The 19519-nt window shown below is 56.9% G+C and overlaps 8 protein-coding genes and 1 non-coding gene across 9 annotated transcripts; 6 read left to right on the top strand and 3 right to left on the bottom strand.

Annotated features, from left to right (window-relative positions):
- Positions 1-163: 163 nt before the first annotated feature.
- On the bottom strand, positions 164-1868 carry GLOTRDRAFT_101056 (ketol-acid reductoisomerase). Its single transcript, XM_007870790.1, has 7 exons — positions 1687-1868; positions 1393-1629; positions 917-1336; positions 842-857; positions 669-789; positions 388-614; positions 164-323 (listed from the first exon to the last, which is right to left on the bottom strand). The coding sequence occupies exons 1-7, from the start codon at positions 1834-1836 to the stop codon at positions 283-285; spliced, it is 1212 nt and encodes a 403-aa protein (XP_007868981.1). The 5' UTR covers positions 1837-1868; the 3' UTR covers positions 164-282.
- Positions 1869-2443: 575 nt separating this feature from the next.
- On the top strand, positions 2444-3998 carry GLOTRDRAFT_46394 (Trimethyllysine dioxygenase; the record flags this gene model as incomplete). The annotated part of the gene is made up of 9 exons (XM_007870478.1): positions 2444-2558; positions 2615-2647; positions 2700-2796; positions 2852-2957; positions 3013-3109; positions 3164-3258; positions 3317-3633; positions 3687-3760; positions 3826-3998. Coding segments are annotated over 9 exons (1107 nt in total), but the record flags the coding sequence as incomplete, so codon positions are not given.
- Positions 3999-4246: 248 nt separating this feature from the next.
- On the bottom strand, positions 4247-7062 carry GLOTRDRAFT_107515 (homoaconitase; the record flags this gene model as incomplete). The annotated part of the gene is made up of 3 exons (XM_007870789.1): positions 4247-6188; positions 6240-6413; positions 6968-7062. The coding sequence occupies 3 exons, from the start codon at positions 7060-7062 to the stop codon at positions 4247-4249; spliced, it is 2211 nt and encodes a 736-aa protein (XP_007868980.1).
- A 501-nt stretch (positions 7063-7563) lies between these two features.
- On the top strand, positions 7564-8283 carry GLOTRDRAFT_79832 (uncharacterized protein). Its single transcript, XM_007870788.1, has 2 exons — positions 7564-7920; positions 7983-8283. Exons 1-2 carry the CDS (start codon positions 7692-7694, stop codon positions 8162-8164), a joined length of 411 nt encoding a protein of 136 aa, XP_007868979.1. The 5' UTR covers positions 7564-7691; the 3' UTR covers positions 8165-8283.
- Positions 8284-9799: 1516 nt separating this feature from the next.
- Positions 9800-11956, bottom strand: GLOTRDRAFT_140352 (FAD/NAD P-binding domain-containing protein). The gene is made up of 5 exons (XM_007870787.1): positions 11596-11956; positions 11456-11544; positions 10971-11398; positions 10410-10909; positions 9800-10353 (listed from the first exon to the last, which is right to left on the bottom strand). The coding sequence occupies exons 1-5, from the start codon at positions 11817-11819 to the stop codon at positions 10020-10022; spliced, it is 1575 nt and encodes a 524-aa protein (XP_007868978.1). The 5' UTR covers positions 11820-11956; the 3' UTR covers positions 9800-10019.
- A 107-nt stretch (positions 11957-12063) lies between these two features.
- GLOTRDRAFT_t103 lies at positions 12064-12162 on the top strand. The gene has a single exon. It is a non-coding gene; the product is annotated as a tRNA-Ala (tRNA).
- A 483-nt stretch (positions 12163-12645) lies between these two features.
- Positions 12646-13733, top strand: GLOTRDRAFT_95572 (uncharacterized protein; the record flags this gene model as incomplete). The annotated part of the gene is made up of 6 exons (XM_007870786.1): positions 12646-12691; positions 12732-12936; positions 13004-13114; positions 13181-13362; positions 13474-13646; positions 13692-13733. 6 exons carry the CDS (start codon positions 12646-12648, stop codon positions 13731-13733), a joined length of 759 nt encoding a protein of 252 aa, XP_007868977.1.
- A 419-nt stretch (positions 13734-14152) lies between these two features.
- On the top strand, positions 14153-15014 carry GLOTRDRAFT_95571 (uncharacterized protein; the record flags this gene model as incomplete). The annotated part of the gene is made up of 4 exons (XM_007870785.1): positions 14153-14198; positions 14273-14384; positions 14438-14628; positions 14833-15014. The coding sequence occupies 4 exons, from the start codon at positions 14153-14155 to the stop codon at positions 15012-15014; spliced, it is 531 nt and encodes a 176-aa protein (XP_007868976.1).
- An 862-nt stretch (positions 15015-15876) lies between these two features.
- On the top strand, positions 15877-17475 carry GLOTRDRAFT_122660 (uncharacterized protein). Its single transcript, XM_007870784.1, has 4 exons — positions 15877-16276; positions 16329-16376; positions 16434-16515; positions 16578-17475. Exons 1-4 carry the CDS (start codon positions 16025-16027, stop codon positions 17390-17392), a joined length of 1197 nt encoding a protein of 398 aa, XP_007868975.1. The 5' UTR covers positions 15877-16024; the 3' UTR covers positions 17393-17475.
- The last annotated feature ends 2044 nt before the right edge of the window (positions 17476-19519 follow it).

Genomic DNA, 19519 nt, shown 5'->3' with positions numbered 1-19519 from the left:
CGTGCACAGACACAGCACCCGTAATATCGAAACCCTGGCAAGCTGGAGTGTCAAATCCCGTTCCTCGACAGTGACGGCACCGGCTAGCACCAACGATCGGAATCACCACAGAGCACTGAACAGCACACGTTGCTCCAAGGACTCAAAGCAATATAACCCGGACGGTCGGGAATACGAGACTGCGTCATTATTTCCACCCCAGTCAGGAACAGTAAGGTACAGAAGCCGGTGCACTAAGCAGTGCTTTTAGCGTACGCAACAGCAACCCCACCACCACAGGCATTATGCCTTATAATCCGGGCGGAGCGAACGGACAGTCTTGCCTGTAACGCAGCCCAATTAGTCACCCCTCGTAATTCACAGGAAGTCGGTTCAAACAGCACTGACCAGCCCTCCAAATCTCCTGCTCGTCAATCTCCTTGAGCTCCTTCGCCAGATCCTCGCGGTACGTCTTCCGGCTGTTAAACTCGAGCGCCTTCCTCGTCTCCGTGCCGTTCTTCACCGACTCGTACAGCTTCTCGAAGATCGGCAGGTTCGCCTTCTCGAAGACGGGCGCCCAGTCGAGCGCGCCGCGCCGCGCGGTCGTCGAGCACGCGTTATACATGTAGTCCATGCTAGAGTGCCACGTGAGATGCGTGAGGGAAAGGGGTTTAGGAAGGGGGGCTCACCCCTTCTCGCCGATCAGGGGGTAGAGGGATTGCGTCGCCTCCTCGACGGTCTCGTTGAAGGCCTCAGAGGGGGAGTGGCCGTTGGCGCGGAGGACCTTGTACTGGGCAAGGAACATGCCCTCTGTAGTGGGGGATTAAAAGGGCAGCACTAGAATGTTAGAAATGGCACGCACGAATACCACCCATGAGCTAGAAGAGACAAACACATGAGCCTCAAGAAACGAATCCAGATCCGACAAGACACATACCACACCACGCTCGCCGTACAGATCCGAGTAGACCTCCTTCCCAAATGTCGTCTCATACATGTACCCACTCCCAATCCCCACGCCCAGCGCGACCGCCTTCTCCTTCGCCTTGCCCGTCACGTCCTGGAACACAGCGATACTGCTGTTGATCCCGCGGCCCTCCTTGAAGAGCGTGCGGACGGTACGCCCGGAGCCCTTGGGCGCGACGAGGATGACGTCGACGTCGCTGGGCGGGATGACGTGCGTGTCCTCCTTGTACACGACGGAGAAGCCGTGCGAGAAGTAGAGCGTCTTGCCCTTGGTGATGAGCGGCGCGATGGTGGGCCATGTGGAGGACTGGGCGGCGTCGGAGAGGAGGTTCATGATGATCGTACCGCGGTTAATGGCTTCCTCGATGGGGAAGAGTGTCTCGCCGGGCACCTATTTCACGGATACCAGTCCATTAGGTGTAACATATTCAGCAAGTCGTTACATACCCAGCCGTCCTCCTGGGCGGCCTTCCAGCTGCTGCCGCCCTCCCGGACACCGACGATGACGTTCAGGCCGTTGTCACGGGCGTTCAGGCCCTGGCCGTGCCCTTGCGAGCCATAGCCGATGATGGCAAGGGTGTCGTTCTTGAAGTAGTCCTGGAGCTTGGACAGCGGCCAGTCGCTGCGCTCGTACACGACCTCCTTCGTGCCCGCAAAGTCGAGCGTTTTGATGCCACGGACAGACTAAGCCAAGGAGTCATTATTCGTGTTATGAGGCTCTGTATAAGTCGCGACACGCACTGCAACGGTGGATCTGCGGGGGACGTTCGACACGGCCGCGCGCGCGAGGACAGAGTAGGACGCCTGCTTGGGCGCGACCTTTGGGCTCGCGCGGGACGCACGGCGGGACGCTGAGCGCAGGGCTTGGGCAGGGCGGGATGCAAAGGACATGGCGGGGATGGACTGGAGAGCGTTCGAGTCAGCGGGGCTATATAGCGGCCTTTGACGAGTCGGAAAAAGATGTCGGCCGAAAATAGCCGAGTATCGAGATCGGGCAAGTCCACTCTGCTGTGGCTTGCTTTGTTTCTTGGATTTGTAGTGTGGACTTGCTTGGGAGAACACATATTTACTGCGAAATCGCTCATTGCAATGTCCAAGTTCCTTCGACCGGCCACCTTGAGGAGTATAACCCCCAGGTTGGCCTCTCGAAAGCAGACATTGGCGTCCCCGTTGTGGTACGAAACGGTGAGGGCCGTGATTGACGCGTACAAACAGCAGCACGCTTACCGTTATTGCAGAGTGCACGAATTTGTGTCCGCTGTCGTCGTCAGTACTCTGCGCAACCCAGCCGACCTGCTTCGGCTGCTGCTGCTCTCAGACCCTCCGTCTCTCCTGATCGCAGCGGTACAACGCCGGTTGACCTGGTCGAGGAACACCTTCCAGGATGCAATTTCAACGAGAAGAAAGTGAGGATCAGCTGGGATGATGGTACACGCTCACACTTGTACGCCTACCTGTCCTGTACTATCTACCAGAGGCTCAATACATCATATCTGCAAGTCATCACATATGGCTCCGTGACCACTGTCGCTGCTCCAAGTGCTTTCACCCGATAACGAAGCAGCGACTATTGAATACTTTCGAGGCAAGCAGCTATGCGCCACTCGCAAGATGTAAGACTGAACGAGGCCGGCACTTTAGATTCCGCCCGGCATCGCACCCCTGCAAGTAACACCAACATCAGAGGGCTTATCAGTTGTCTGTAAGTCCTGTCGGGAAGCCTCCTCGCATCACCGCGGTGATAATCCGTGAAGGGCCAGAGAATCAGCCGCACGTTTCCGTGTACCCGTGGTCCTGGCTCCGGCAGAACTCGTACGATCCGCCTCTGTTTAGTGAACAGACCTCTACCAAGTAGGTTTGCAAAACATGGGCCACCACCTGTAGCTATATCTAACTCTTGGCTCAGGAAGGTGCTATGGGGTTCCAGCATCAAACAGGACCCACCGACAGTCGACTACGCCAAAGTGATGCACCCAGACGACGCCGGGTTGTACCAGTGGCTCTCAAAAATCGTGAGCCCCCATCCACAACCAAACCTCTGAGCCCCTTTACAAGCGCCGCACGCAGGACGAATTCGGCTTCTGCTTCGTCAAAGGCGTCCCGCCGACACCCGAGGCGACCGAAGAGCTTTCCACCCGGATCGGCTTCATCCGCGAAACCCAATGTCCGCCTCTTCCCCCTTCCCCTCTTCTCCACTTCTGACTGACGCTAACGCTAGACGGCAAATTCTGGGACTTCACCTCCGACCTCGCGAAGGGCGACACAGCCTACACCACCCTCGCGCTCGGCGCGCACACCGACAACACCTACTTCGTACGCTCCCCTTTCCCCTCCCCTCCTCCACTTCCCAAGCTAACCCCCTACCCCCCAGACCGACCCCTGCGGCATCCAGCTCTTCCACCTCCTCTCCCACACGCACGGCAGCGGCGGCGCCACCCTCCTCGTCGACGGCTTCCGCGCCGCCTCCCTCCTGCGCTCGCAACACCCCACCGTATACGCGCTGCTCGCCCGCGTGCCCGTCGCCGCGCACGCCGCGGGCGAGCCGGGCGCGCTCTACGTCCCGAGCCCGCGCTCGGGGTTCCCCGTGCTCGGGCACGATCGGGCCACCGGCGAGCTCGTGCAGGTGCGGTGGAACAACGATGACCGCAGCGTGGTGCGCGGCGTGAGGGGGGACGAGATGGAGGAATGGTAGACGCACCGGTCACTTCTGGGTTGAAGCAGGTCTGACTTGGGTTACGCAGGTATAACGCCATACGGACGTGGCACGGGCTGTTGGCCAGCCCGGACGCGGAGTATTGGGTGCAGCTGGGGCCGGGTACGGCAGTAGGCACGTGCCCACTCCCTCCTGAATCACATCCGCCGTTGCTGACGTTTAAATAGCTGTGGATAATCACCGCGTGCTGCACGGCCGGTCCGCGTTCGACGGCAAGCGCCGCATGTGCGGGGCCTACATCGGCGTCGACGAGTACAAATCCAAGCTAGCCGTGCTGCGCGAGAAGTTCGAGACGCCGCAGACCGAAGGGGGGCGCAGCATATGGCATCCATACATTTGACAACTGGGCAGCGCCGCTGACCGAAGGGGGGCGCAGCTTCTGGCATCCATACATCTGACAACTGGGCAGTGACTATATGGACGCATGTAAGAGTATATAGATATTTCAGGTTCGGTTAGCGGCGGAACAAGCAGAGTATTTCCCATCTCTATTCCACAAAAGCAATTGGATACGCAGTGTACAATTGTATGGATACAGCAGTGTAAATCATTAAGAACATCGAATCCTATATCTACTTTTCACAGCCCCTACTGCCTCTGTATCGACTTCAACACATACCCCTCCAACCCTCCACATATCCACAACTCCTGCACGCTCGGGCCGACAGGCCTAACTCTATACGTCCTCTCCCCACCCTCCATACCGCTCACCACCACCCGCCCGTCCTCCATCCCGACACTCACCTGCATGCCCTTATGCACCGTCAGCTCCCCATCCTTCCCGCCCGCGCCGCGCTTCCCGTCCCGCGCGTACGCGCGCGTGAGGTCCTCGACGAGCTCCGGGCACTCGACGCACACCAACCCATTGTTGATCGCGTTGCGCTTGAATATATCCCCGAACGAGCCCGCGAGCACGAGCGGGACGCCCGCGGCCTTGAGCGCCGTCGCCGCCTGTTCTCTCGACGAGCCCGTGCCAAAGTTGTAGCCCGCGACGAGCACCGCGCCCTCCTTCCTGCCGGGATCCGACTGGGATGGGTGCACGAGGGATGCAACCAGTGACGCGAAGGACGGGTCGTAGTTCTCCATGACGACCTCCGCCTGCCGCGCGAGCGTGATGTCGTCCTGGTAGGTGTATTTGCCCGGGTAGATCCCGTCCGTGTTGAGGTTGTCCTGCGGCGCAAAGAGCAGCGCGCCCGCGAACGTCGGCGGGAAGCCCGGGAGGAGCGGCTCCCTCTGCGCACTGCTCTCCGCGCTGCTCGTGGCGGAATCAGGATCTGCCACCGCGAAGAACGTCGGCGCCTTCGCTGGGGGCGGCGAGCCCGACTCAGGGCCGGCGATGTAGCCCTTCACCGCGCTCGCAGCGACCACCGCGGGGCTCGCGAGGTACGCCAGCGCCTTCGGGCTCCCCATGCGTCCCTTATAATTCCGATTGGTGGCGCTGATCCCCACCTCGCCCTCCTCCAGCAGCCCCGTGCCCAGCCCGATGCACGGCCCGCACCCGCTGGGCAGCACCTTCGCGCCCGCGCGCACGAGCGCGTCCCAGTCGCCGCTCGCCTCCGCCGCGCGCTGCACCTCCGAGCTCGCCGCGGCGACGTAGAACTCGACTCCCGGTGCGACTTTGCGGCCCTTGACGACTTGCGCGGCGGCGGCGATGTCGGACGCGCGCGCGTTCGTGCACGAGAGGAGGTACGCCTTGTTGATCGGGATGTGCTGCGCCTCGAGCGCGGGCAGCGGCGTGGAGACCTTGACGCTGTTCGGGCCCGAGACGTGCGGGACGAGCGTCGAGAGGTCGAACACCAGGTGCGCGGCGTACGCCGCGCCGGGGTCGGAGGACAGGGGAGACGCCTTGAGCGCGTCGAGGCGCGCGCGGTTGATGCGCGGGTGCTCGGGCGGGGGCGGGATGCCCGAGTGCGCGGACGCGAACGTGCGCAGCTCCATGCGCGCGAGCGCGCGCTCGTACCAGTCCAGCAGCGCCGCGTCGGCGGGGAACACGCCCGCGAGCGCGCCCCACTCGGTGGTCATGTTCGCGATCGTGAGGCGGTCGTCGACGGCGAGCGCGGCGACGCCCTCGCCCGTGAACTCGATCGCGGCGTTGAGCACCTCGTCTTTGTTGAAGCTCCCGCAGAGGGCGACGATCACGTCCTTGCCGGTGACGCCCGGGGCGAGCGTGCCCCGAAGCTCGACGTTGACCATGCGGGGGACCTGCCACCACGTCTGGCCGGTCGCCCAGAGGGCGGCGGCGTCGGTGCGCACGATGGGGGTGCCGACGCAGGCGACGCCGCCGTACATGTTGCTGTGGCTGTCGGAGGCGACGGTGAGCGTGTGCGGGAAGGCGTAGCCCTCCTCGACGAGGACCTGGTGGCCGATGCCGCGGCCGGCGGGGTAGAAGTCGATGGCGTGCGCGCGCGCAAAGGCCTCGATGGCGGCGTACTTGGCGAGGTTCTTGGGGGATTTGTTCTGCACGTCGTGGTCGAGGGTGAAGACGGGCTGGCGGGGGTCTTTGATGCGTGTCGCGCCGATGGACTTGAACCTGTGCGCGCGGGGTAAGACCGTAGGAGACTACAGAAGTGTATGGACTGACTTTGAGATGACTGGGCCTGTGTTGTCGTGGGTCATAACGTGCTGGGGCCGTATCATGACATAGTCGCCGGCCCTGACCAGCTTGCCTTCAGGCAGGCCTACAGCGTACTTTTGCACGACCTTTTCTATCACAGTTTGCGGTGTCCTTGGGGTAACGGAGACTGTCGCGAAACGCCTGCGAGAGCCGTGCGCGGCCCAGCGCAGCAGAGGCGAGCGCATTCTGCTGTTGAGTTAGCAGCAGAGCGACTGAGCCAGGACGAGCAGAGCGAAGGCAGGCGCAAAGTGCAATGGCAGGATAAAGATTGGCCCTTCGGACGCTTCGGACTTTGCCAGAAGCGATCGACAGGTGAGCTAAAAATAGACGCGATTCAACATGGACAACGTATACGTAGGTCTAAACAAACACCTGCGACTCTGGATCAGAGGGGTCGTCAGCATCTCTGTCGCCCTCAGCGATGTTGAAGCTGACGCTGCCTGCTGACGGCCGCGCATACCGCGATAGAACATACACTTCAGAGGTAGTCGGTATCGATTATGTCAACCATCCCAATCATACAACGCTTTACAATATTCTTCTTACAATCGTTCCCAACTTCGCCAAATCGCAGCAACCCCTTAGATAGCACCCTTCTCCCTCAAAGTCTCCTCGGCGCGTTCCTTTGCCTCAGAGCTGACGTTGGGGTCTATAGACCGTGAGTACTTTGATTCACACGTCTCGAAACCTCGCACTCACTCTTCATCGTAGCCTTGAGACCAGCGTTCACCCGCATGTCGTCCTTCTCCTCCTTCATGGGGTAGTGCACCTCCTCGGGCTGCTGCTCCATTTCCTCGACAATCTCGCGCGAGTGCTCCTTCGCCTCGTCCGAGACGTTCGGGTTGTTTATCGCGGCCTACCGTACAATCGGGTTAGCCTTTGCTCACGAGTGTGCCACAGCGAAGACGGGGGGGGGTCACCTTGTGGCCTGCGACGACGCGGCTGGGGTCGGATTCGAAACCACCACGGGAAGCCATTGCGTATCAGGTATTAGGCTTGGTGGAAGGCTGCAGCGAGTGCTGTCAGTGCTCGTCTCCCGTATTTATGCGCGGCGGGGAGGCCATGACGTTGTGACGAAGATCATGACGAAGGACTGCGTGGAGCGGGCAGGCCCAGCACGGGATTCGCGAACTGCTCATCGATTCTGCTCGAGACAAATGCAATTCTTTCACAAAACGCTTCCGCCACACGGCAACGCCCGCCTACGCCCGAAGCGGCAAAGCGCCTTCCAAACACGGCAGAAGAAGCGATCGGGAAAGAGTTAGAGTCGATGCGCGGGCGAGTGACGTCTGCGCGATGTAATCCCGCTCACTCTTCTCCGCATCGGCTCAGTTTGTCTTGCGGGGAGGCTATATAACGCGACGGCCCTGACCAGACTTTGCAACTAGTACCACACCCACCATCCACCCACCACACAACATGTCTGGCCCGTACAACATGGGATCCGGCGGCGAGCCCGGCGTCGATCGGCAGACGTACAACCCGCAGGCGGACGCGCGCCTCGACAGCGCCGGCTTCGAGGCCAGCACCGACCCCGAGCTCGTCAGCGTCGCCCCGCGCGGCGCGGACAACCAGCCCACGGCCGTCAACGCCGCGCGCGAGGACAAGGAGGCGGAGGAGAGCGAGCTCAGCGGGCGGATCCCCAAGGGTGCGTGTTTCTTGCTTGTGGAGTGGGACGGGGCTGCTGCTAACGGTCTCGGGATCGTGCAGGGGAAGTCGACGCGCTTGTGGGCGAACTCGGCCCGGACGAGCGCAACGTCCGCGGCAAGACGCGCGGGGTGCGGGTCGACGCGTACAAGCAGGAGAAGGACCTTGACAAGGCGTTGGCGGATATCGACCGTGCCGAGCAGGACGTGGAGATTGGCGCTGCTGACGGGCGCCATGGGCTGTGAGGAGCGTTGAGCGAAGACATATGGAAATTACTTGTATTGTTATTGTATTTCGCGCATTAGTGCTGTATAATGAAGTGTAACTGCGCCGGGAAAGCTAGGGCGTCTGAGGTTACTCACGCAGGCTGACTTGCGACACATCTAATGTTCCGACCTTGGACGGTGTCTATTCACGCTAGACGACTGGATGCAGCAAAACTGTAAGGCATGGATTCTAAGATACCAACGGTCGTTCTCGTCAGGATGATGCACGGTTGGAACAGACGAGATTGGGAGGATGATATCGGTGGCACGCAAGGAACAAAAGTGCGGCGGTGAGCGCCGCACAGCCTAGGATCAACAAATGAAAGAACGGAACATATTATCATATACTCTCACCTCTATCTGCCGCGGAAGCCAGTCCCATGACATGACAGAAATGCAGATGAAGAACGCGTACGCGCCACAACTGCGCATACCCAAGATCGAGGAATCCTCGGGATCGATCGTATGCATATTACCTCCGAATATGAGAAGTCGGTTAAAGTGGAGCGTCGACACGGGTTCGCGGGTGGACATGAATGTCTATGCTAAGAGATAAGATAGCTACTTAATGACAAAGCCATAGAGACTCCTCCGGATTATCAGGGTCCAGTCTCGGGGGCGTGGTATTAGGAGGTCCCAGTCGACACGGATACGCGAGCGAAGACTGGTCTCGCAGTCCATAGCTATCGTCCGCGGCCGTGTTCCGAGTCCAAGGATGGCGACTGCCTACTGTGTTTGTGTGGCCGGGATGCCTGTTGAACCCGTCCCAGGCGACGGGACACCAAAAGAGATCAACTGACACGCACATGATTTTCGACGGCCCGCAGCGCGAACGAGCTGCCCATTCCTCGTCGGATGGAGGGAGACAGAGGACTGAGGACAGAGGACTGAGTAGCGAACCGCAGCTTCCGGAAGACACGGCCTTATACCATCGGACACCACTCCAAGTTCGCTCACCAATCCCTGGATGCTTCGTGCGCGTCACAGTCGGCCAGGCCGAGCCATGTTCCATTCGTCCCTCAGGTATTCCTCCTCCGCCTTTTCCAGCAGGTAAGACGCGCTTCGCAGCCGCGAACGAGAGGCGCATCCCGCAGCTTCTGCCAGTCAGACCCGGGCGGATATTCATATGCCACACCCACAGCTTGTGTAGCGTTCCGATTTTGGACACTGCGCAAAAATGTGCCTGGCAGACACGCAACTCCCAAAGGAAAGAAGAGGGCGGTGGCCTGCTCCTTCGACGGTCGAGCGGGACAGTAATCCAGCGTGCATACCAGCGTCTTCCAACGCAGAGGCGGCGTGTTGATTCCAGCTAGGCTGGTGTAAGGACGTTGCTGAGGTTATACTCTGCATGTATTGAAGGGCCGTTCACTCAATACTAACGTTCTCGACGGTCTTGATGTCGAGGATCAGGCCTAGGTTCCCAAAACTTCTCTTCCGCTCAATTTTGCAGAGGCTCAGCGGGATTAATGCCCGACTATCGAGCCCACGAGGCAAGTTGGTCCACACAGGATCCATCCCCGAGCCATAAAATTCTCTGCGATCATCAGTGAATCTAGCAAGCTCACGTTGAAAGCAGGTGCATGCGCCACCAGGCACCTGCAGATATCGGACGGGAAAACAATAGAATCCAAAACGCGCGACGCCAGCCTATGAGGGGGACATACATGCATGGAATTGCGTGCATGAGCGAGGTTATATGCAACTGCTGAGCCAGGTCGTGAGCCAATTCTGGGTCGGATGTGTACTTCTCCAAGGCAGTAACTCCAGGACCACGCCGCGGGTGAGACCAACATTTCTGGCGAACTGCCTTACGACCCCAGCGTGTCACGTACAATTAACCTTCGTTGTCTTCCACCCGTAATACCGATATCGTAGGCAACCTGTCCTCCTCTTCTTGTACATACCACTCCTTTAGACGTTCCATCACTTCCGCCCATTCCTCCTCGGTAACCGCACCCCGAATAAAAGCATCCTGAAGACCGAGCTCTTCCGCTCGCGCCCAAGCTTTCTTCAACAGGAAGATATACTGTCTGACGTCCCGCCGCCAGCGCTCGACATATGGACGACCATCAGCTAGGAACGGCGGGAGCGCCACGCTCGAGTTGGCGCGTAAGTATGCTATGAATTCTTCTTGGTAATCAACAGGGCGTGTTCTGCCCTGCAGACGGCTGAGATAGCGTACTCAGGAAAGGTTGATCCAGTACAGCGAGAGCCGATTACTTACTGGCCGTTGAAGAATGGGTCGATTCCTTGTGCTTCCAGCGCTCTCTCACTATTTTCGAGCTCTAGGAGCATGGTCTCTCTACTCGAGAGCATCGCGCTATCGGCAATCGCATGTGCTACGAATAACCCCTGAGCGTAGTCGCTAGGCGCCGTAGCCACCCACATCGGCAGACCAATGAATGCCAGGGCATTAGGAGGTAGCTCTGGATCCAGAGCCAGCACATGGCGATAGAGTGGGCGAATGTATCGTCGGTTAGTCGTAAGTGTAATAGTGGAGTAGTCGACAAACGGAGACGTCGCAAGAGGGCTCAGGAAAGGTACGACAAGGTCGTATCCGGTGGCAAGGAGAATTGTGGTAGGCCCTGAAGTCGACAAAGTAGTGTTATCAGTGAAGACAATGGCCGAATTTGTAAGGTGGGATATTCGAGGCTTGTAGATTGCGCTGGGCACCGGGGGGCTAAAGACCGGCTCGCGTGTATTGTTGTCGTATGAATGATAAACCTGTCAACAGCCAAGATGATGCTGGAGTTAACTGGTCTGCATTAAATATTGCCTGACATACTTTCTTCGCCACTTTGCTGACATGCATTGCTATGTCGCGACCGCTGTCGCCGTTGCCGACTACCACCACAGTGTGATTCCGATACCTGTCGGGCTCTCTGTACCATAGAGAGTGATGCATTTCTCTCTGACCGCTGGACGAGAGCCACATTTCTAGTCCGTCCCATCGAGGTATATGCGGGTAATGGTTGTGCCCATTTGCTACTATCAAATGGTCATATCTCTGCTCCGGCAGCGCAGTGCCGTTCAACTCGATCTCAATTGTCCAATGCGTCTCCTGGTGATAGCTCGCATTGACTACTGTATGCGAGAAATGGATATACGGCGTCAGATTATAGTGTTGAGCAAAATGTTCGTGGTACGCTTGCACAGCACTATAACCTGGGTACAGAGCCGTCATGGGAGGGTAAGGAAAGTGTGGATACGTCACTATCAAAATATTAGGGCTAAGCCCAGTGTGTGGACGTCGTCTCAACAAAGACGCACTGGTCGGATGAGGGAGGTTTGTCCGCAATGAAGGATACATGGGTGTGTCCGGGAGGTCGGGCGGCGACGGTGTATCGGTTTGCGCAAGCCTACGCAAACGATGTAGTTGTACTATTGACAATGAAAGACAGTTGACGCACCAAATCCCACCTACATGGTCTCGCTGCTCGAATAGGTCGATCTGCCAGTCCCTTCGCGTCTCTTGTGGAAGATCAAGCAACGCCTTCAACGCCGCCAGTCCTCCAGAGCCCGCTCCCACTATCGCGATACTCTTGGGTGAACTGGCCGGGTCCGTAGGTATGCAGTGGGGTACTATGCTAGATGCGGAGAGCACCCATTGGAGAGCAGAGCGGAAGACGCGCATCGGTAGATGACACAAGCGACACTCAGGCAGTACGGTAATAATTCGGGCTACAGTGTTCGGTCTGCCGTTCGTAGAATCCTCACCGCACAGATGTGCATTTGCAGGTCAGATCCCAGTGCATGCGTCTGGTCGCTCAGTAGACTTCGATTCAGGTGAAATGAAAGCGGAAGGGCGAACCTTGCTGAATGGCAAACGCCGACTCTTGTACAAAGAATATAATAGGTATCAGGTGCCACCCTTGCATGGGCATGTGGCACAGTGGTAGCGCGCACGCTTTGCATTGCGACTGTGAGTGCGAGATACGCCATGCGTGAGGCCCTGGGTTCAATCCCCAGCTTGTCCACTCTTTTGCTGAGCAAACAAACGTCCCGAACACGTTTTGTGTACCGGCAAAAATCGGGAAGATTCGGGAAGTGCACATTTTCTACAAACTGTGGTGCTTGTGGCGCTCCCGGCATCGGCGACGTAGAATACGTGCGAGAACCCTCAGACAGAGAACGGCGAGAGAAACCTGCAGAACTGAATTTTGATATATCATTCATAAAATTCGCGGAGCGAGCAAGGTGAGGCTATGATAACTCAACGTGTCCTCCGGGATTGCTACGTTTCTGCTCGGATTGGTGCGGCTATTATAAGGGACTAGCATGGTTTTGACGTTCGAGTGGCTATTCCTAGACCTGCAGACTGGCGGCACCGATTACCAGAGTGTTCCAACATCGCAACTCATGACGGAGTAATATGAAAATCGTAGATGACGGGGTAGAGTGTGTCGCCACCGTGTACTCTTCATCCGCTGTGCCGTCGGATATCGGCTCGTATGAGAGCCATGAGCCGATGCTTCCTTGTGGAAGAGGGTGAAGACCTATACAGCGGTAAGTTTAGGTATGGGAGGAATATATTGCTCGTAGAAAGGGTCGACAACGCCGATCACGAACGCACATTCAAACAACGGACAGCAACACGAGAAGGGGTGCATGTTTAATGACCATCTTGGGACCGAGGTAACATACGTGCGCGTCCATACGTATCGTGCCTACGATGCTCGTCCAAGGAACGACTCGACGGTGAAAGCCCAACCGGACGAGCGCAGGATCACCACCGGCAGGGAAAAAAGAACGTGCCTACTGCCCGTCACCACTTCCATCGATTTCCACACGCAGCGTCTCTCGTCTCCTATCGTGTAGGCGTGCCGTTCCAGAGAGCTGGCTCCGCCTGTCCGGTCTCGCGGGTCTCGCGAGTCTTTGCGCGTGTTCAGACGGAGTGAAAGAGATGCAGTTCATTCTTGGATGGGCGCCGTACGCTGTCCTGTCGATGAGGAGTCGCCGCTATTGATGAAGGCAATTTCGATAGTCGTATGGCAGGGCACGCACGCCTGCGCGTAAGGCCGTCAGCGGCGAACGTTATTGTATTGTGAAGCCACTAACCTTGCTGGCAGCACCCTTCGCGGGGGCAACGTGGGGATGGGAGGCAAATATACCTTCATCTTCACGATCAGACGCTCTCAGTGGAAATTTCACGCTGACGGCTGGCCCAAGGAGGGCTCGTGAGACAACTCAAGAACAGGGGAGATTTTTGTGATAGGCCACAAGGGCTGAGAAAGGCGGTCCCGGACACTTGAGCCTCGCGTGAGCCTATCGACGGCTAAGCTTGGTAGAGTCCAGCTTCCCGCCGGGAGCAGCGCGGAAGGGACGGATAATTTTATTCGCGGGCCTACTACAAGGCGCGGGTCATCTAGCCCTTGCCGCACTAGCGTCGCCGCGAAACGTACGGCAAGCGACAGTGGCAGTTCCCGGTCACTGTTCCGTGGCAGTCGACCAAAGCGGGAAAGTACGTACTTGTCCTCCGCCTTTGCGTTCTGAACTGCGTCCTCAGAGTGAAGGGCCCCTGACGTGGCGGCGAGATGAAAGGGGATAATGTTCTTCTATTGGAAAGTGAGTCAGACAAACTGCTGACTGACGTCTCACACTTCAGAAATAAACTTACCATGAGACTACGGAAACGCTCTAGTCTGGGACTCGCGGACCGCCGCAGGCAGGTTGCTGATCGCGGTTACCCTTTTCGCTCTCGATGGAACAAACGCAGACAAAGCTAGAAGCACCTACCCGCGTGCAGGCAGAACGCCTGGCTAGGAACAGCCTCGATCCCCCAGGCACTACCGTCCCAATCAAGCAGGAGAACAAAGCCCCAGCGGTTTTCTGGATCATACACTAAGACCCGCAAACGGCGAGGGTTGTGAATTTTCTGGGGTGATCTCGTCTCCCACATGTGAAGGAAGGATATTTCATACGGAGAGGTATTTGTGCAGCCGAGATTTGTTACCGGACGGCTCTAACATGACAATTGCTGCCATTCCCCCGATAGGATACAGCATGACACCTGGTATGCAGTCAAGGGTGCCGTGGCAGGTGCCTGGAGAACATTCCGCCCAGGGTTATGTTAATCGCTTTGCGAAGGTTTGAACGCAAATGGGACGGATGGTCCATTTACGGAGCTAGAGAAGGTAGCTGTCAGGTCACTGGATGTCAGAGACTATTCTGATCGCTTACGGGTTCACAGCATCCATAGGTTCGTACCAGCAACTGCCTGTCCAGTGAGACGACGGCAGGTTTGCGGCACAGACACCGCTCTACGACGAATGAGGGCTCCACGGGTCTGGACGCCCCCACATACGGCTGTGATTATCGCCGTAGTGGTGTTCCGACGTCGGTCGGCGCTGCGAACACCCCAAGTGTTTTAGAAGGTAAAGCCTCGGTCTCAACCTACCGAAATGGGATTGTGTTCTACGACCCTTACGCCACGGCCAGCCATCGTGGGTCGCTAACGCGCCGCTGCAGGATTGCTGCGGCGCGATTCTGTGGAGCATTCGGCTTCCTGAGAGCGCACTGGAATTAGTGCAGCACAACTTTGACGAGTCGGGACAAGGAGGAGGAGGAGCAGAGGTGACCAACGCGGACGTGCTACTGGAGAGGGCGCCGCGTTGATGTCATACCTCATGCGCAGATCTATTCTACAGGTGGAGTCGTTAGAGTAGTGGGGAACGTCGGCAACGGCGACGAGAAGCACTCAGTGGCTGTACTCAACACGCAAGACTCGCAATTCTCTCTCGCAGAACTGTGGCACCTCGCCAACGTCAGACGCCGCAAAGTACCCATTGATGCTTCGGTAATTGTTGCGATCAACCTCCCACCGATCTGAATCCTGCTGCCGGTTCTAGGCAGCCTACGACAGAAGTTTGCATTTTCCTGGTGAGTTTTACGTCTTTTCCTTCCCTCCTGGCTGAAGATTGGGCAGGAATAATTGTGGACGAATTGCCAGCACCGGCGCAAATCAGCGAGTTCGAAAATTAGAAGCCAAACTGGCGGTCTCCTTTGCTGTAGCCGGGGGCGGTCGTAGGTTACCGAGACACGCGTGGAGCCCACGTGCGATTCATGCACCCCGCACCAACTTCGAATCTAAGCGGCTGTAAGCGCTCTTCCTGGACGAAAAGGTATTTATTTTCACCCCCATCCAGCAGCCGCGATGTCGCACAGTCGCCAGTCCCATTCTTGTTATTTCTTCGCATTTTCTCCTCCCAATCCTTGGGAATAGACTCGCTTTCTACATCCTGCTGCTTTCGGGCTTCTGCATCATATTCGGCTCCAAGAACACGTTGCGTGCGCCAGGTCCCTAGATGTGTTGTGGCTAATGTCCGATATATCCATTCGGTCACCTTTATCGACCCCGAACATTTGTTATACTTCGCAAGACATCCTGTGGCATGGCATCGTTCCCAGAATCCATCGGATCGAAGTATAAAAATCGCGATGACTTCGGTTGGGCTATTTCATGCACAGTCGAAGCATCGTACGCAAAGAGTATATCTGACAGCGGGAACCGCCATTACGAAATGTGTATGGTCGTGAGTATCTACTATCTTGTCAAGTCTGCATTAAGATTGAGATTGACTCCACCCATGCTCCAGAGTCTCGGCACTGATGGGTCTGGGTCATGGAATCAATGCGTCCAGAGTCATTGGTCAATTGCGTGGATCAAGGCTCCCCCTTTCCGAAATTCTTGACTTCTGGTTCGAAGAACTACTCGTGCATCCTATAATACGTCCGGCCGCCCCGGGTGCCAGGGCTTGCGTCTGCTCGCTTGCTGATCTATAAGCACCTGGTATTCGAGGGCTTGGACGCTTTCACTTTGCCTCGCCTCTAGTCATTGTAATGCCCATGCAGCGACCGACCCTAGCGAATATTCGGATCCGCTCTGTCGAAGATGCGCGGATAATTCTCTACGCTGCCCATCGCGGTCTACTGCCAGTCATCACGCGGCGCCTCGATGCAGACGAGAAACAGGCTCTGAGGCCGGGTGACGTCTACGTATGGGTGGAAGGGAATCCCCAGACAGATATCACTGGTCTCGGCATTGTTCGCTGGACGGACGGTAGGAAATGGAGTCAATCTCGGACTCGAGATGTATGTTGTACATCGCCATGTCATCTATGGGATGTCGCCAATGTTCCGTCAGGAGTTCCTGTACTACGAGGAAGAAGACGCTAACGGCTGTCCGCTCCCGGTGAGTAAGCCCACTATTTTCCAACGCTGTGGTTGATAATGACCGTAAGGATTTAAGCGACCCGACCGAATGGTAAAGCAGACGTATTCCACCACCGTCAGTGCCACTGCTTCCCGAGCTGCATACAGGATCTGTTTGCGTGCGTGCTTTACCCTCGTGTTATGGGATCTACTCTTTAATCTTACTCTGTACACATCACAGACACCTATTATACCGACAATAGTCTCAGGCTATACGGCACTATCGACAGTATACCCGAGTTGCAAGGCTTACAAGTACCCCCCGGCTTATTCACTCGCATAAAGAAGCCCGGTCGCAAATCGAAGGACCGGTCATTATTTGGGACCTCGCATGAACTCGACATGCCTACCGTGCATCTACCCGAGGGCGGGTTTGGCCAAGACAAGCCGGCGTCGAGCAGCTCATCCTTCCGACCGACCCCGGCTGGCTGTGCATCTTCGCCATTGGCTGAGTCTAAAAATTATGTTGCTGCTCATTGTGATAGCGACCTGCCATCCCACGGTTCTTACGATACCGAGGGTCATGTGTCCCTCGGTCGAGCGTTCTCACACCTCGATCTAGTAATTTCGGACAAGAAGCCTGGTGCTCCGTCGTTCTCTGACACGTCCGCGAATGTGCACGCTTCATCCACTCCCGCACCCATGCCCCTCGACTGTCGCGAGTTCGCCGTCCGAAGGAATCACTATGTGCTCGAGTCGACAAATCCATCTGTCGCTGATCGCACGTCTCCCCACTTCATCTCGGGCGTATTCGGTGCTCGCGCGATGTATTCCCTCGCGCCTCTGGGCTCGACCCTGACCCAAGAACCTCGTCGGATGACGTCTCCTCCAGCTACGTCATCTGGGGTTTGGACGACTGCGGGGAACCCTATCACTGCAGAGGGATCACTATCGCTGAGGCCCTTCTCCGAGCTACGGAAGGATCGTGCATACAGAAGGGACCCTATTGATGACAGACACCTGAAGCTGCTGAGCAGTATTCCCGGCAGTGTATGAGGATGCTTCTGTTCGATCCACCCGGCGCAAATCGGTAGGTTCATGCGTTGCGGCTCTCAAGAACAGTGATGAGGATACTGCTCTGCTTGGTGAACTGATGGCAGTCGTGCGAGTTGGTTGGACCGATCGGACGGTCTAGGTTATGTCAGAGATGTATCATAGCTTCTGTATTCTCCGTCACGGGTCGCCACCCCTTACGAGCGCCAGTGACGGTACGAACTTGTATAAGCTTGTCGATGTTGGTACTGTAGGCATCATCGTTTTCTTCTTTCTCGAGCTTTCACCTACGCCTTCCATCAGGGAGTACTGATTCTCTCGACCCATCGGCTAATACATGCGTTACGTGCATTAGGTAGGCTTGTAGGTCAGTGCCGCGACGCTGCCTCGGTGTAGGACAGCGGAAGCAGACGCAGATGATAAGTTGTCTGTTAGCGATTAAGGCTCATGAATACATCCGCCTACACGAGCTATATATACCAAGCAGAATTGACGCTCGCGGCCTCGCTGAATAGGCCTACGAGTACGTGTGCTTCTGGACTCAGAACTAAGTTTTATTTGTCTTTACGCATCGACCAGACACCTTGGTCCGTGACGCTCCTCTGCGGCGATATTGGCATACCCAATTCAACGAAGCTCACTAAGCTCATACCGGAGGAATATGATTGGAAGAGCGCTGAGTGCTGCGAGGAACGTGCCTTGCTGTTGTCGGGCATGTCGGGTGTCCCAGTCGGCGCACTTCTATCCTAGTCAAGCTAGTTGCGTTCCAGATTCACTTACCTCAGTGCCATTTCTGCAAGCAAAACTTGTACTCCCGCCGATGATGTCTGCTGTTGGGAGCAGGGCCAAGCTTCGGACTCTCGGGATCGCTTCAAGCGACAGCTACCGCCGGTGCAGCAATGACTAAAACAGGTGGTTGGCAAATGACGGCCATAAGAGTAGGGTTAAATTATCTGTTAGACGACAAAGACCCTGCATGCGCATTTTCCGCGGTGAATGGGGGGCCTAACTGATGGAAACGGTTAAGCTTCTCACCGCGCAGAAGGTTTGCACTTGCCGCTTTGCGAAATTCAGCCCTGGCTAGCATGTGCGCCGCCATCATGCGATCGTAGTACCCAGCCGGCTGGTATTGGGAAGGCTGATGACAGGCTAGAACCCAAGAATGGAAGGTATTGTCAGTGAGGACGCAGGATCCCTCATGCCCCATTGATTTCCTAGACTGTGGCGCAGCAAGCCATAGGTCAGCGCACACGTAAGATTATGGAAGAGTCGGCGGGGCATCGTGGGGAACGCGGAAGGCCGGGAGTCGAATACATTCATGATAGCAAGCGTACGCAGCCAGCGTGAAATTCGAAGACTCTCTTCGCATCTTACCGTCCGAGTTTGTCGGCACGCGCGCCGACGCGCGGTGCCTGCTGGTGGCTAGTCAACATGATTACATTCGTTTACCGGGCCAGCTCCAGTCGTTCGCATGGAATACGCGTTTCCGACCACCCATGCAATGAAGTAATTGGTTCTGCAAGGCCATGGAGCTAACTATACCATATGCTATCACCAACCCGCGCGAGATTCATTAGCGCAGGCCACACTAGCCGTGTACTTCCTCGGGGCTGGTCGGCCAGCGTCGAGCATCTGAGTCAGATGCTACGCTAGTCCTCCACAGAAGGAAAAGGAAGCCCATCCCTGACCTAAATTTGTGGTGAGTCTCGACGTGGCTTTAGCGCTGGGGCGATAATGGAGCGTACTTGATTGATGTGCCTTAACGTTGTCGGTGTAATCCTCGAGGAGGGTATGGAGCACAAGGGATTTTGAGTTAGATTACCGGAAACTCGGCGCCAGATCCCATGCCACATACTTACTCTATGCTGCGGTATTACGACACGCTTTGCGGCCTCGAGCTGCCGGGAGGCACATTGGCAGACAACGGGCGGCGTGGCATTAGAATTGCCCTGCCACAAGTTAGAGGGTCGCTGACACCACACGTACTCGAAAACAATATACTTCCTCAGACTACTGTACTATTTCGACCAAATTCGTCAGTCACAGGTCACAGGCCCTCTTGACGAGACGAAATTCAGCGCATGCCACAGGTCTTCTGAGCGTGGGACCTACCAAATGTAGTATTCGGAG

Source organism: Gloeophyllum trabeum (genome assembly GCF_000344685.1).
Source record: "Gloeophyllum trabeum ATCC 11539 unplaced genomic scaffold GLOTRscaffold_00012, whole genome shotgun sequence".
NCBI classification, from domain to species: domain Eukaryota; kingdom Fungi; phylum Basidiomycota; class Agaricomycetes; order Gloeophyllales; family Gloeophyllaceae; genus Gloeophyllum; species Gloeophyllum trabeum.
This window is presented reverse-complemented; position numbering and strand designations above follow the sequence as displayed.

Excerpts from the sequence above, each read along its gene's own strand:
- GLOTRDRAFT_101056 (XM_007870790.1), bottom strand. The coding sequence starts at position 1,836 with ATGTCCTTTGCATCCCGCCCTGCCCAAGCCCTGCGCTCAGCGTCCCGC. Across the intron at positions 1,337-1,392 it reads CCGCCCAGGAGGACGGCTGG|GTGCCCGGCGAGACACTCTT; the intron begins GTATGTAACGAC and ends TCCGTGAAATAG. Across the intron at positions 324-387 it reads GCAGGAGATTTGGAGGGCTG|GCAAGACTGTCCGTTCGCTC; the intron begins GTCAGTGCTGTT and ends GCTGCGTTACAG.
- GLOTRDRAFT_79832 (XM_007870788.1), top strand. The coding sequence starts at position 7,692 with ATGTCTGGCCCGTACAACATGGGATCCGGCGGCGAGCCCGGCGTCGAT. Across the intron at positions 7,921-7,982 it reads CAGCGGGCGGATCCCCAAGG|GGGAAGTCGACGCGCTTGTG; the intron begins GTGCGTGTTTCT and ends GGGATCGTGCAG.
- GLOTRDRAFT_140352 (XM_007870787.1), bottom strand. The coding sequence starts at position 11,819 with ATGCGCGTCTTCCGCTCTGCTCTCCAATGGGTGCTCTCCGCATCTAGC. Across the intron at positions 11,545-11,595 it reads GACCATGTAGGTGGGATTTG|GCTTGCGCAAACCGATACAC; the intron begins GTGCGTCAACTG and ends TCGTTTGCGTAG. Across the intron at positions 11,399-11,455 it reads AAACCTCCCTCATCCGACCA|TGACGTATCCACACTTTCCT; the intron begins GTGCGTCTTTGT and ends ATATTTTGATAG.
- GLOTRDRAFT_122660 (XM_007870784.1), top strand. The coding sequence starts at position 16,025 with ATGCCCATGCAGCGACCGACCCTAGCGAATATTCGGATCCGCTCTGTC. Across the intron at positions 16,277-16,328 it reads GTCAATCTCGGACTCGAGAT|GAGTTCCTGTACTACGAGGA; the intron begins GTATGTTGTACA and ends ATGTTCCGTCAG. Across the intron at positions 16,516-16,577 it reads TGCATACAGGATCTGTTTGC|ACACCTATTATACCGACAAT; the intron begins GTGCGTGCTTTA and ends TACACATCACAG.